Raw genomic sequence first — 14,852 nt, 5'->3', positions numbered from 1 at the left:
AAATGGTTGTGCATACCCTCAACATCTCCCGCCTCGACTACTGCAACATCCTTTTCTGTGGTCTTCCTGCTGATACCCTCTCACTTCTCCAATTCATCCTTAACTCTGCTGCCTGTCTAATTCATCTCTCTCCTCGCTACTCCTCCACTACTCCCCTCTGCAAATCCTTTCACTGGCTTCCATTCCCTCAGCGTATCCAGTTCAGATTACTAACACTGACCTATAAGGCCATCTATAACCTGTCTCCTCCATACATCTCTGAACTAATCTCCCGATATCTTCCCTCACGTAATCTCCAGTCCTCCCTAGACCTCCTTCTCTCTTCCACACTTATTCGCTCCTCCCCCAACCGCCTCCAAGACTTCTCCCGAATATCCCCCATCCTCTGGAATTCTTTGCCCCAACAGTGCATTCAGAAAAAACAGGTGATATGGAGTGAAAATCTCATTGGTGGAAGGACTATTTAAATACCCACTCTCCCTCTTCCCTGACACTCCCCTTGAAGAAGAGGACGAAACGCGCGTTGGGGTGAGGGACACGGCATTCATTCCACATATGTTTGAGAGCTAGGTGAGATTGCCTTTGAGTTATTTTTACTCATATCACTGGCGCACTATTTACGTTGTGCTATTTGTTTGTAGCGGTATATATAAGCTATGGCTGAAGCCGAGCTTTAATGATTCCAGCTTAATTGAAGCGCATTTAATAGTGCACGGTGGTTCATTTCTGAACAGCAAATATAGGCAGTAGATACTGTCAATTTATCTTTACCTGTAGCTCATACAGTTGTGGCCAAAAGTATTGACACCCCTGCAATTCTGACAGATAATACTCAGTTTCTTCCTGAAAATGATTGCAAACACAAATTCTTTGGTATTATTATCTTCATTTAATTTGTCTTAAATGAAAAAACACAAAAGAGAATGAAGCAAAAAGCAAAACATTGATCATTTCACACAAAACTCCAAAAATGGGCCAGACAAAAGTATTGGCACCCTCAGCCTAATACTTGGTTGCAGAACCTTTAGCCAAAATAACTGCGACCAACCGCTTCCGGTAACCATCAATGAGTATCTTACAATGCTCTGCTAGAATTTTAGACCATTCTTTGGCAAACTGCTCCAGGTCCCTGATATTAGAAGGGTGCCTTCTCCAAACTGCCATTTTTAGATCTCTCCACAGGTGTTCTATGGGATTCAGGTCTGGACTCATTGCTGGCCACCTTAGAAGTCTCCAGTGCTTTCTCTCAAACCATTTTCTAGTGCTTTTTGAAGTGTGTTTTGGGTCATTGTCCTGCTGGAAGACCCATGACCTCTGAGGGAGACCCAGCTTTCTCATACTGGGCCCTACATTATGCTGCAAAATTTGTTGGTAGTCTTCTGACTTCATAATGCCATGCACACGGTCAAGCAGTCCAGTGCCAGAGGCAGCAAAGTAACCCCAAAACATCAGGGAACCTCCGCCATGTTTGACTGTAGGGACCGTGTTCTTTTCTTTGAATGCCTCTTTTTTTCTCCTGTAAACTCTATGTTGATGCCTTTGCCCAAAAAGCTCTACTTTTGTCTCATCTGACCAGAGAACATTCTTCCAAAACGTTTTAGGCTTTTTCAGGTAAGTTTTGGCAAACTCCAGCCTGGCTTTTTTATGTCTTGGGGTAAGAAGTGGGGTCTTCCTGGGTCTCCTACCATACAGTCCCTTTTCATTCAGATGCCGAAGGATAGTACGGGTTGACACTGTTGTACCCGCGGACTGCAGGGCAGCTTGAACTTGTTTGGATGTTAGTCGAGGTTCTTTATCCAACATCCGCACAATCTTGCGTTGAAATCTCTTGTCAATTTTTCTTTTCCGTCCACATCTAGGGAGGTTAGCCACAGTGCCATGGACTTTAAACTTCTTGATGACACTGTGCACGGTAGACACAGGAACATTCAGGTCTTTGGAGATGGACTTGTAGCCTTGAGATTGCTCATGCTTCCTCACAATCTGGTTTCTCAAGTCCTCAGACAGTTCTTTGCTCTTCTTTCTTTTCTCCATGCTCAATGTGGTACACACAAGGACACAGGACAGAGGTTGAGTCAACTTTAATCCATGTCAACTGGCTGCAAGTGTGATTTAGTTATTGCCAACATCTGTTAGGTGCCACAGGTAAGTTACAGGTGCTGTTAATTACACAAATTAGAGAAGCATCACATGATTTTTCGAACAGTGCCAATACTTTTGTCCACCCTCTTTTTTTATGTTTGGTGTGGAATTATATCCAATTTGGCTTTAGGACAATTCTTTTTGTGTTTTTTCATTTAAGACAAATTTAATGAAGATAATAATACCAAAGAATTTGTTTGCAATCATTTTCAGGAAGAAACCGAGTATTATCTGACAGAATTGCAGGGGTGTCAATACTTTTGGACACAACTGTACATAATGTGTTTAAAGGGGTGATTAGCCTTTTTTGTGTCCCACAATGGAGGTTGCCTTGTTTGTTCATTAGATGTTTTTTAATTGTTGTATTAATAAAAATTATTTTTACAATAGTTTTTTGGAATTGTGCTTTTTCTATTTCACCTGCCTAGGCAATCATGGTGTAACGGATGGGTTTGATATCATTGTTTATGGCACATTTAATTGTATTTTGGACCTTTAATTGATTAAAAAAAACATCATAGCACTTGTTCACTCTGTCATCACCATCATAGTCTATGGCCCAAATCCCGTTTTGCGGGGCGTTCGGAAGTAAGCCCCAACGGAACCAATGAACAGGTGGAAAAACGCAATGTGAAAGAACTCTTCGAAACAAACTTTTTGATAAGTCCTGTCATCCGGTATACCTGTAGACACGTACCTTGTCTCACTGGTTGGAAGTTCCCGATTCCCATCATTAACTTTCCATAGGAAATCATCAGAGTTTTTTACTTTATCCCAAAAAATCTCTGCTAGCGACTTTGTCCTCTCTAAGGTTTCCATTTCTTCCTCTTTGGTTCGGAAGTTGATGCTGGTGAGATCCACTGACAAGAAAGGGAATAGAAACATAAGAGAATAAATGATTTATCCAGAGAGTCGATCTAATTCATGTTGCCAATGAAATTATGAGTGAAAGCAGCAGGAGAAAAAGTGTTCTGATCTTGAAGGGAGCAGTGACCTGTCATATGATATAGTTATCGAGCACCAAGTACAATGTAACAGCAGCATGGGTGTCATGGAGAAGATGGACTGATTGCTTCTTTTGAAATCTTCAGCACATAATAATAAAGACGTAATAAAGACATAACAGGGCAATAGAGAGTTCAGTACATTCCAAGAGGAGTGAGGGCCCTGCTCACAAGATTACAATTTATGAGAAAATAGGAGTAACAAAAAAGGTAAAAACTAAGTGCATGTCATGTAAGGTCCAGCCATCAGTATAATAATTAGGGCATTCAAAAAATGCTGCATGAACCAGGCAACAGCTAGGATCTGTATTTTTAGGGCATGCTTGAAACTATAGTTACTGGGAATAAATCTGATTCTCTGGGATAGCGCATTCCAGAAAATTGGTACAGCAGGAAAGAAGTCCTGAAGATGGAAGTGGGAAGTTCAGATTATAGAGGTTATTAGAGATAGGTCACTACTGGAATAGAGGACGGGTATGGTGGTAAACTGAGATGAGGGAGGAGATGTAGAGTGGTGCAGAACTGTGGAGAGCTTTGTGCATAAGAGTGATAATTTTAAATTGGATTCTGTAGCAGATGGAAACCAGTGCAAGGATTGGCACATGGTGGCAGCATCAGTGTAGCGGTGGGCCTATTGTAGGAATGCCAGAGTGACTTGTAGGACTTAGCATCAATTAATTTTTTTCTAAATATTTTTTATCTTTGAAGAGGTTGTCCACAACTTTTACATTGATAGCCTTTCCTTACAATAGGTCATCAATGTCTGATCGGCCAGCTCCACAAGTAAGTACATCCAGCTGGCGGCTGCCGACACTGGTAACAGCTAATCGGGGGGTGTCGAGCGTTGGACCCCAGACGATCAGACATGGATGACCTATCCTAATGATAGGCCATCTATGTAAAAGTACTGGACAACCTCTTTAAATCTTTTTTTTTCTTTATGCCAAATCTTTACCTTTCAATATGTGGTGAAATGTTAGTAAAACTTTTCACAGACTGTCATACACATCACAACCACTGGTGTATACATAGACACATGTATAGCATAGACATCTCCCAACACAGTATCGAAAAATCATGTTCTTTTAAGAAAAAACAGGAGTTTATGTCCACACCCACATTGGCATATGTTGAGCCAAAAAAAAAAGTTTTTTTCTGGGAACACAGATTGCTAAAGCATTGTAAAGACTATGAAAAATAGAGAAACGTCACAATTTACTTGCTGTTAAAATTCTGCTTTGTTTCTGAGCTGCTACATGCGGTCATCTGTCCTCCACCTCCTAACTTCCAGCTACAGTCCATTCAAAGCACAGAGTGCAGAAACTTCCTGTCTGTGCTTTGAATGGAGCACAGCCAATCCGTAAAGCACAGCCCTGTAAGCAGGAGGCGGGGCTCAGCCTGCAGCACACAGAGCACTGCACATTGAAAAGAGGAGATTTAGTTCAGCTCACCCCTCATTGGTGCTGCAGCAAGATCCGAGCAAGGACACGTCTCCACTTTGACGTCTTGAAATACTTCATAGAAAAAAGGAAAGTCCAGCTCATGGAATAAAATCCAGAATTTTCTTTATTTGTTTCATAAAAATACAAGCATGGCTGCAATGATGACTATAGCAGCCATGCTTGTATTTTTTTTCTACACAGAGCATTGCGCCTTGTATAGTGATGTCATGGGGTTTGGCCTGTTATGCAGGAAGCAGGGCTCAGCCTGCAGCACACAGAGCATTGCGCTTTGTATAGTGATGTCATGGGGGTGTGGCCTGTTATGCAGGAGGCGGGGCTCAACCTGCAGCACACAGAGCATTGCGCTTTGTATAGTGATGTCATGGGGTTTGGCCTGTTATGCAGGAGGCAGGGCTCAGCCTGCAGCACACAGAGCATTGTGCTTTGTATAGTGATGTCATGGGGGTGTGGCCTGTTATGCAGGAGGCGGGGCTCAACCTGCAGCACACAGAGCATTGCGCTTTGTATAGTGATGTCATGGGGTTTGGCCTGTTATGCAGGAGGCAGGGCTCAGCCTGCAGCACACAGAGCATTGTGCTTTGTATAGTGATGTCATGGGGGTGTGGCCTGTTATGCAGGAGGCGGGGCTAAACCTGCAGCACACAGAGCATTGCGCTTTGTATAGTGATGTCATGGGGTTTGGCCTGTTATGCAGGAGGCAGGGCTCAGCCTGCAACACACAGAGCATTGTGCTTTGTATAGTGATGTCATGGGGGTGTGGCCTGTTATGCAGGAGGCGGGGCTCAACCTGCAGCACACAGAGCATTGCGCTTTGTATAGTGATGTCATGGGGGTGTGGCCTGTTATGCAGGAGGCGGGGCTCAGCCTGCAGCACACAGCATTGCGCTTTGTATAGTGATGTCATGGGGGTGTGGCCTGTTATGCAGGAGGCGGGGCTCAGCCTGCAGCACACAGAGCATTGAGATTTGTATGTCATGGGGGTGTGGCCTGTTATGCAGGAGGCGGGGCTCAGCCTGCAGCACACAGAGCATTGCGCTTTGTATAGTGATGTCATGGGGGTGTGGCCTGTTATGCAGGAGGCAGGGCTCAGCATGCAGCACACAGAGCATTACGCTTTGTATAGTGATATCATGGGAGTGTTGCCTGTTATGCAGAAGGCAGGGTTCAGCATGCAGCACACAGAGCATTGCGCTTTGTATAGTGATGTCATGGGGGTGTGGCCTGTTATGCAGAAGGCAGGGCTCAGCCTGCAGTACACAGAGCATTGCGCTTTGTATAGTGATGTCATGGGGGTGTGGCCTGTTATTAATATCTGTTTATGCATACAGAATAGACAATCTGGATTGCAATGACCATGATTAGACACACTGCATGTTCTAGTTTAGCTGAATACATTGAAATTTGATCTGTTTGGATTAGACCAAATGTCAATTTTTCCCATATTTAATTAACATGGTAACTTAAATAACTTACCATAAAAATCTGCAGGGTTACTATATCGGGGGCAGGGATGCCCTATAGAGGAGAAGTACTGAACCATGTCTTTTGCTGTTCCAGAGTAGATAGTGGCTCCAGATGATAACAGAAGAACTAAATCGAAGAGCTGGAATATGTCGGATCTAGGCTGGTGGATGGACAATAGAACCATTCGATTTCCCCGAGCCAGCCGAGATAAGGTTATCACAAGGTTATGTGCTGTAAAGCTATCCAGCCCAGAGGTCGGCTCATCAAGTATCAGTATGCCTACACAAAAAAAAAGAGTAGACTGATAGTAGACGATTTCTAGATAGTTACTCACTTTATATTATGCATAATGGCAGTAAGATTTGATTAAACGTCAGATTGTTTGGCTTCCTCTATGTATCACTGCACATAGAAGACTGCAGAATGAGTTAACAGTGAATCCATCAGTGAGCTCAGCTGATGGCTGTGTTACCAGTGTGTGCCTCTTCTACTGAACAATTTGAGTTGATTTAATACCACGACAAAGCTGAATTTTCAATTGGCCGTAAATCTGCTTAATATATGGTTTATAAAAAAAAAAAGAGGTAAGGGTTGTAAGACCCTTCCGTCAGAGGAGACCACTGACGATTCACCGCTAATTCATTCTACGGACCATAGATGTTGTAGAAGCCAAACTGATCAAAATTTGTATCTATGTGTCTCGCTTTCTCTCTGTCTATCATGCAGGACTATTCTTCTATTCTATCATATAGAGGATACTGTAAGGCATCTTACCTGGGTTCCACAGAAGTTGTACAGCAATGCTCACTCTTCTCCTTTCTCCACCAGATACTCCCCGTGTGTATGCATTTCCTACTTTCGTGTTTGCACATTGCCGTAACCGAAGTTCTGCTATGACGTCTTCAACCTTTTTTTAAAAAAAAATAAAAAATAAAATCTCAATTAAAATAATCTGAACAAAACAGTCAAAATCTATATGTCTGTCTGTCTGTGTATCTATCTATATGTCTGTCTATCTACTGAGTCTATCTATGTATGTTTGTAATACCAATCTATAAAAGTACCTGTCTATTTGTCTCTTTAGCATTTCTCAAGGGTAACATTTCTCCTTGTGAAGAGTGACATGCCAAGATGAGGAGACTGTTAAGCCTTCCAATGCTCCTCTGGGAAATATGCAATTCCTTGAAGAGAGAAAACTCTTGAAGAGACAATTTGCATATTTCCCAAAGGAGCATTGTAAGGCTTAAAAGTCTCCTCACCCTTGCATGTCAGGCTCGACAAGGAAAAAAATTAACCCTTGGATCCCGGTTAGACACCTCTCACCCAGCCAAACCAGGTCTCACACTTACCCTGATGAGGGGCAGTACCCTGAAACAGTGTCTGCAAATTGAGATTGAGATTTTGGTTTTGGCTTTTATCCTAAGTCACGTGACAAGGCTCATTAGCATTGCATGGCCTATAAGTCTTACACTGGCATGTCAGGCATGTCACTCTCCACAAGGAGAAATGTTACCCCTTAGATTGATCCCAGTCAGAAGACTCTTCTACAGCTTTATCAGATCTCTTGTTTGCGCTGAGGAGGGGCAAACACCCTGAAACACTTGTCTGCAATTCTGGTTTGGCTTTTATCCTAAGTCATGTGGCAAGGTTCGTTACAGGGTCAATACTGACTTTTAGGATTGCTACTTCCAAAAGGTGGCTCTAGATTTCTGGTCCACTTCCTCTCTGAACAGACAATTTGCATTTTTAACACTTCTTAAACAGTATAAATATTTCCTTCACCCGTTTTTGCCGCTGCTGTTCTGAATATGATCTCGGAAGTCGGAGTTTTGCGATAAATGACAACGTTTCCCGAACTGTCAGGTGCGGTAACAGTTGATCATCCTGCCGGACATGAGCTACATTCTTCTTTACCAGCTGCTTGGTGGTCAGCTTTCCATTAATAAGGACGTGCCCCGATTTAATCTTCCCTCCTTCGTCTTTACAAGTTATGATGTCCAATAACGTTGTCCTCCCACAACCTGCAAAGATAGACAATAGGGTGGGGGGCAGTCCGTGAAAATCCAGATATTATGATGGTTTCCGTATGAATCCAACAAAAATACAAGTTTATCATGTTTATATTACTCAGCTCTTCTTCCCTAAAATCACTGATCGATTCCGTAATACCAAGGTACCATGCGCATTCTTATCGAAATGTTGATTGGTAAAATATTATTGTTTATCTCACTAGAATTCCACTTTTGGTTGAGGGTTACATAAACCTTGTTTGCAGACTATAAATGCTGATAAATATTATTTATTGGAACTTAAACAACTTTTAAACTTTTCTTCCCAGGACTTTAAAAATTGGTTTCCATCAATATATCTAAGCCCCGCTCTAATATCCCTGTGATACTTTTCAGCAGATATCTCCCTCCATGCTGCCGTAGAGTATTCATGAGTATCAGTACCAGAGTTTCCGATGACTGCCAACATTTGCCCACTGGTGACTTTCAAATTTAGGTTTGTCATGGCTGATGTCTGGGCACCTTCATTCCATTTCCATGGCATTTTAAATTCTGCCAACTTCTCGTACCAAGGAATCTGAGCATTTAAATTCACCTTGAGGAAGGATAATAAAAATAAAATTATTGTTATATTATTATTATTATTATTTATTAAATAATGTGTATTATTATTTTGAAAGAAGCCATTTATTATAATAATAATAGTATTAAATAATATTTTCTATTATTATTTTCAAAGCTGTCAGTTATTATTGTATTATTTTCATCATTGCTATCATCATCATTATTATTTTTATTATCACTAATAATACAAATAATAATATAATGATAAATGACTTTTAAAATAATAATAAACATTTTAACATATTCTAATGAAAATAATTTTTCAAAGAAGCTTCAAAAATGTAAAAAGTGAAACAATTTTTATTTGCATTTGTTAATTTAAAAATGTCCAAAAAGGTGATATCTGATAAATCGGCAACGGCAGCAGAAAATCCTAAATAAAATCCGCCAAGGCAACAAACATAACAAATCCACATTTTTTTTTTTCATTACGGATTTCGTTATGGAAATGTTACAAATTAATTGATTTATAATTTGCACATTTGCACAGAAAGTCGATTTATGCTGTAGAATTTCCCCTAGTATTATAGGATGGAATTTATTAAAATCTCAACCTCTTTCCTTAAAAAAAAAGGGAAATGAGATTGTGCAAACTGTCAGGACCACAGAAATAAGGAGAGGTTTACCTGGTAACATAACTCTTTAACTTCCAGGACGTTCGGGGCTCCTGAGTATGTAAAATATAAACTGTTGTCTTCTTCAGGAACAAATAAATCATCTTTTCCATCAGTCTGAAAAAAAAGAGGGTTGTATTGTTGCATCATGAAAACCAGATAAAGTTTCCAGTCACTAATGAATGACTATATTCCCTATCCTTCTACAACTAGTCACTAATGAATGTCACGCTAAAGTAATAAAATAATAATAAACATAACATAACAATGTATTAAGAAATATGGACACTTTCAGGGGCATTTTTTTTCCCTAAATAAATTTATATTGGGCTAAGAATAATTTCTGTAACTGGGATTATTTAAAAAAAATGTTGTAATTTTTTCGCTTTTTAACCCCTTAAGGACCAGCGGTATTTTTTATTTTGCATTTTCATTTTTTGCTCCCCTTCTTCCCAGAGCCATAACTTTTCTTTTTTTTGGTCAATATGGCCATGTGAGGGCTTGTTTTTTTTGCGGGACGAGTTGTACTTTTGAACGACATCATTAGTTTTACCAGATCTTGTACTGGAAAACGAAAAAAATTCCAAGTGCTGTGAAATTGAAAAAAATGTGTAATCCCACAGTTGTTTTTTTGTTTTTTATTTTACCATGTTCGCTATATGCTAAAACTGACCTGCCATTATGATTCTCCAGGTCATTACAAGTTTATACACACCAAACATGTGTAGGTTCTTTATTATTTAAGTGGTGAAAAAAAATCCAAAGTTTGTTAAAAAAAAATTGTGCCATTTTCCGATACCCGTAGGCGTCCCCATTTTTCGTGATCTGGGGATGGCTGAGGGCTTATTTTTTGCGTGCCGAGCTGACGTTTTTAACTACACCATTTTGGTGCAGATCTTTTGATCGTCCGGTATTGCACTTTAATGCAATGTCGCGGCAACCAAAAAAACGTAATTCTGGTGTTTTTACTTTTTTCTCTCGTTACACTGTTTAACCATCGGGTAAATTCTTTTTTATATTGATAGATCTGGTGATTCTGAATGCGACGATACCAAATATGTGTATGTTTGATTTTTTTTATTGTTTTATTTTGAATGGGTCGAAAGGGGGGTGATTTGAACTTTTATTTTTTTTTTTTAATATTTCTAAATACATTTTTTTTTTACTTTTTGGATGCTTCAATAGTCTGTAAGGGAAACTAGAAGCTGCACTTGCCTGATCAGCTCTGCTACATATAGTCGATGATCAGATCGCCTGTGTGTAGCACAAATGTTCCCATGCTATGAGTGCCAACAACCGGGGGGCGCACATAGCAATCCAGGGATGACAACCATAGAGGTCTGCTGGAGACCTCTGGTTGTCATGCCAACCCATCAGTGATCCGCGATCGATCACTTGACGGGGTCACCGATGGGTGGGATTTCCAGCGCGCTTCCCTTGAAGCACGAGCTAATAGACGATGTCAGAGATTGACAGAGGCATTTAATGGGATAACAGCCGCGGGTGGATCGCGATTCCACCCATGGCTGTTAGAGTTTCATGTCTGCTGTTCAAAACTGGGAAAGATGCTCACCGCCGGAGCACACATCACAGGGAGGGAGTCCAACATCAGCGTACTATTATGCCCGATGTTGGAAAGGGGTTAATGCAGTTTATTTCTCTGCACACAGTTGGGTGAAGAATCAGTTAACTGAGAGTTGTCAGTGAACTTGTTATGACGGGGAATTTGATAATCTTTATCTGTCCTTTAGTAAACTGTGCTGATTTATGACCACAGACCACATCAAAGGAAAGAGATGAACATTCTCATGGTCATAAATCAGCACAGAAGATCAGAGAAAAACACAGATAAAAGAGTCACAAACACTCTGTCAGAAGCAGCTTACTGAAGGATTCGGAGTTAACTCATTTTTCAGCCAGCAATGTGCGAAGAAACAAAGAACCTGTAAGAGCCGTTGGCTGCAAACCTTTTGATGAAACTCAAATGTAAAAAATGGTTTTTAGTCCCAAATATGTAAATTTAGGTAAAAAGTAATAATAATATTGTAATGGATCCAGTTGCAAGGGGGTGGCCTTCCTGCATGAAAACAATATCTGCAGCACAAGCCCTCCTGACAAGGCTGCTCGCCACCACTCTTCAGTGCCCTCAGACGTTACCTGTCTCTACTCCCACTCCCAAGGGGGGATGCGGATACGGACCCTCAGATGAAAAATCTGCAAGATACCGTAGATGATGCAGATGATGAAGGAAGATTCCACACGGGATGTGCAGTGTCCAGCAATCAAGACATCCTATGGTCCAGAAGTTTGTCAGCCAAGAGCCCAAGAAGCGGAGCTAATAGAGCTGACGAAAGACCTGCCAGATTGCAAAGAACAAAAACTTCCAGGTACTCGCAGGACATGGCACCCGACTTCGGACCCATCTGGGCTGCAAGAAACTTCATCACAGCAAGCGACCGTGAGGCACCATGGAGCCATCAGAGACCTGCTAGACGCTCTTCAACTACTAAAAGTGGTGGCAGTGTTGAAGGTCAAGGCACATGGAAAACTGAGAACAGTAGAGACACGGGGCATCAACATGGCAGGCGTGGCAGCCAAAAAAGCAGCCGGAGGAAGACAATATGGAAAATGGGAGAGGTCGTAGCGCCGGACGGCTACCACATGACGACTGAAGACGAGAAAACCTGGCAAACAGAAGTCAATGGGAAAACCGTTGAAGATGCCATCTCTGAATTGGACAGAAGTGCTGCCTCCTCCTCCACCAGCCAACAAGCTGAATCACTTCCAGGATGAAGACTCTGACGTGGATATGAATTCTGAGGCAGAAGAATTTACCAGAAAGGACGTATTTGATGGAGAACATTCCAAAAGATTGTCCTCCACCACCCTCTCGTGGGGAAGCTTCTTCTCCAGCACAAGTCCTACAATCGGCAGTCCACGGCAACACTCCCCGAGACGAGCTGCATGAGTCCGAAGGCATCCCAAGGCTACAACAGTTTGACCTTCCCCCTCATCCCCGGAGAATGTCGGCTGAATCTGTACCAATGCAAAGAGTCCCAAGTCCTCCTCTGACACAGTCTAACCCGAGTCTTCATACAGAGGGAGGGGAGACTCCGCGGCACGGACATAGACGAAACCTCAGCTAAAAACCCACAATCAGCTCAGAGAATGTCAATTACCACAACCCAGTCACTCAACCTGACAAAATGACTTCCTGAAACCTGTACAAGAAGTAACAGGATCAGACTCAGAAGGAGGAGAAGGAAAGCTGGATGCTGAGGGCCAAAATCACTGGGCTCCAAGAAACCGTCTACCTCAAAACGTCTACCTCAAGACAGACCTAGTCTACCTCAAACCGTCTACCTCAAAACGTCTACCTCAAGACAGACCCAGTTTATCTCAAAGTGTGTACCCTACGGTGGTTCAATGGGCACATGGCCCCGCACAGAATTGAAGGCACAAATGAATGACCTGATTGGACTCAACTCACACCTTAACAGCCAAATTCCCAGCAGCTGTTTGGCCTCTGACAAATTTAACATCGGACAAGCGGGAAAAGTTTCCCCACATCGTCTGGCCTGAAGACCTCCCAGTAAGGAACCAGTTGGCGAAGACTACTGCAAAGAAGCTACTCTCAAAAATAGTGTGCAGGTATGGGGGTTCCAGAAGCAATAGCAAGTGATCAGGGACCCACATACACAGCAAACCTGACACAAGAGATCTGATCAGCAGTAGGGTCAGACTTAGGCCTACACATACTACCCACCATCCCACACCATAGACTAGGTGGGACACTTAAGAGCAGCATGCTAAAGAAAAAATCTGCCCAAGAGACAGACAAACCCTGGCATTTAGACACTCCCATAGGCTCAGAAAAAGCTGTCACCAATATGAAACTTTATTTGGGTAAGAAAAACACAGTTTAGGGGTATTCTTCACTTAGCAGTTGAGTATGCAATATGATACTTTGTCTGCATGTGTAATTGAATTTATCAAGAATCTTGCTAATTTCCATTCTCAAGTTTTTTCTCCCTCATTGCCAGGTCCAGATTCGGTGCCTGGTATGCACGTCCTGAAGTCAGGAGACTGAGTGTGGGTGGAAAAAGTCTGTAAGAAGAAGCACTCGATCCCAGATCCGATGGCCCTTCTCCAAGTGCTGACGTCACCAACCTGGAGGAAAAACCCCCACCTGGATCCACGCCGCATTGCAGGAAAAAGCCTTCATACCAGAGGACACACCTGAGCTGGAATGATGCTGTGGATGACCTACCTGACTGAATAAATTACCTACCTGATAGAGAATACACATGCACTGACTGCATAGATGGCTAACTAAGATACTTTGATTACATTGCACCACACCCCCTTTAGGGACAGACCTCCTGACCGCCCATTTGCGAAAGTCTGTACAGAGGAGGATGTATGCACTTGGCATATGTCAGTCCACTGGCAGCATAAAGGAGTTGCAGCGCTTTGGGCCAGGAGCAGGATTTTAGGGCAAGTGATATCTAAGGGGGGATTGTTATGGAAATATATATATGTATATGTATTTCATATAGATCTCACTTGCCTGCTATAGGCTATATACTCCATATACTGCTATATACTCATGTATTCTTATATAGCCATAATGCACACAGATACATATTTACAGTTTGAACTCTATAACTAGTTGGTGGAAATAACCTGCTACCCCCCCATGAGAGAGTCTGGAGAGATGATGTGATCTCATGATAGCATTGTCTTGTGACGTTTGTCCCAGACATACAGAAGAGGAAGAAAGGCCAGATGTGCCAGCCGATACCAGAACATGCTGAGACAGCAGGAAAATGGGCCGTAAATTATATTGCTAGAATCAGCTTTTCGGTAAACTCTCCCATATATGTTCATGTAGTCAAACTGACCAATTAGATAAGAAGTAAAGCCTTTATGTTAATGAATAACCACTCCTTTCTGTACGAATTAATAAAAGACCATGAATGTGAATAAAGCTTCCAGAGTTTTGCTGGAAGGTATGGCTGCTAACCAGGGTGTGGCGTCTTTCCTTCCTTGAGCGCTCAATAAGACTCTCTCATGGGGGGGGTAGCAGGTTATTTCCACCAACTAGTTATAGAGTTCAAACTGTAAATATGTATCTGTGTGCATTATGGCTATATAAGAACACATGAGTATATAGCAGTATATGGAGTATATAGCCTATAGCAGGCAAGTGAGATCTATATGAAATACATATACATATATATTTCCATAACAATATCCTTTAGACAAAAAATGTGCTTGTTGGAAAACCATTGCTTTAATGCAGAAGAGGGGATATTTAGAGTCATAAATCCTGTAACGTTCATTCACTCTTTAGAAGGAACCAATTAAAGCAATTATTACAATAAACATTCATTAGTATAGTAGTCAATATGCAAAAAATGCCAATTTGCTACATCATACTGTGATATCAATACACAATGCAACAAAACGTTTCTGTGACCTCCATCAATTATATAAACCACTGAACAGAAGTCTTAAGCTTATGTCTGA

The 14,852-nt window shown here is 41.7% G+C and overlaps 1 protein-coding gene across 1 annotated transcript in view; it reads right to left on the bottom strand.

Annotated features, from left to right (window-relative positions):
• ABCG8 (ATP binding cassette subfamily G member 8) overlaps positions 1 to 14,852 on the bottom strand; it is a 53,740-nt gene that overhangs the window by 35,292 nt on the left and 3,596 nt on the right. The window contains exons 2-7 of the mRNA XM_073564201.1: positions 9,333 to 9,437; positions 8,527 to 8,677; positions 7,856 to 8,094; positions 6,848 to 6,980; positions 6,083 to 6,352; positions 2,840 to 3,002 (exon numbers count right to left, since the gene is read on the bottom strand). Of these exons, the coding sequence (XP_073420302.1) occupies positions 2,840 to 3,002; positions 6,083 to 6,352; positions 6,848 to 6,980; positions 7,856 to 8,094; positions 8,527 to 8,677; positions 9,333 to 9,437 (1,061 nt within the window). The remainder of the gene's footprint in view (positions 1 to 2,839; positions 3,003 to 6,082; positions 6,353 to 6,847; positions 6,981 to 7,855; positions 8,095 to 8,526; positions 8,678 to 9,332; positions 9,438 to 14,852) is intronic.

Source organism: Dendrobates tinctorius, unplaced genomic scaffold (genome assembly GCF_039654945.1).
Source record: "Dendrobates tinctorius isolate UK_male_01 unplaced genomic scaffold, ASM3965494v1 ptg000434l, whole genome shotgun sequence".
NCBI classification, from domain to species: Eukaryota; Metazoa; Chordata; class Amphibia; order Anura; family Dendrobatidae; genus Dendrobates; species Dendrobates tinctorius.
Note: the sequence above shows the minus strand (reverse complement) of the source record. Positions and strands in the feature narration are given on the sequence as shown.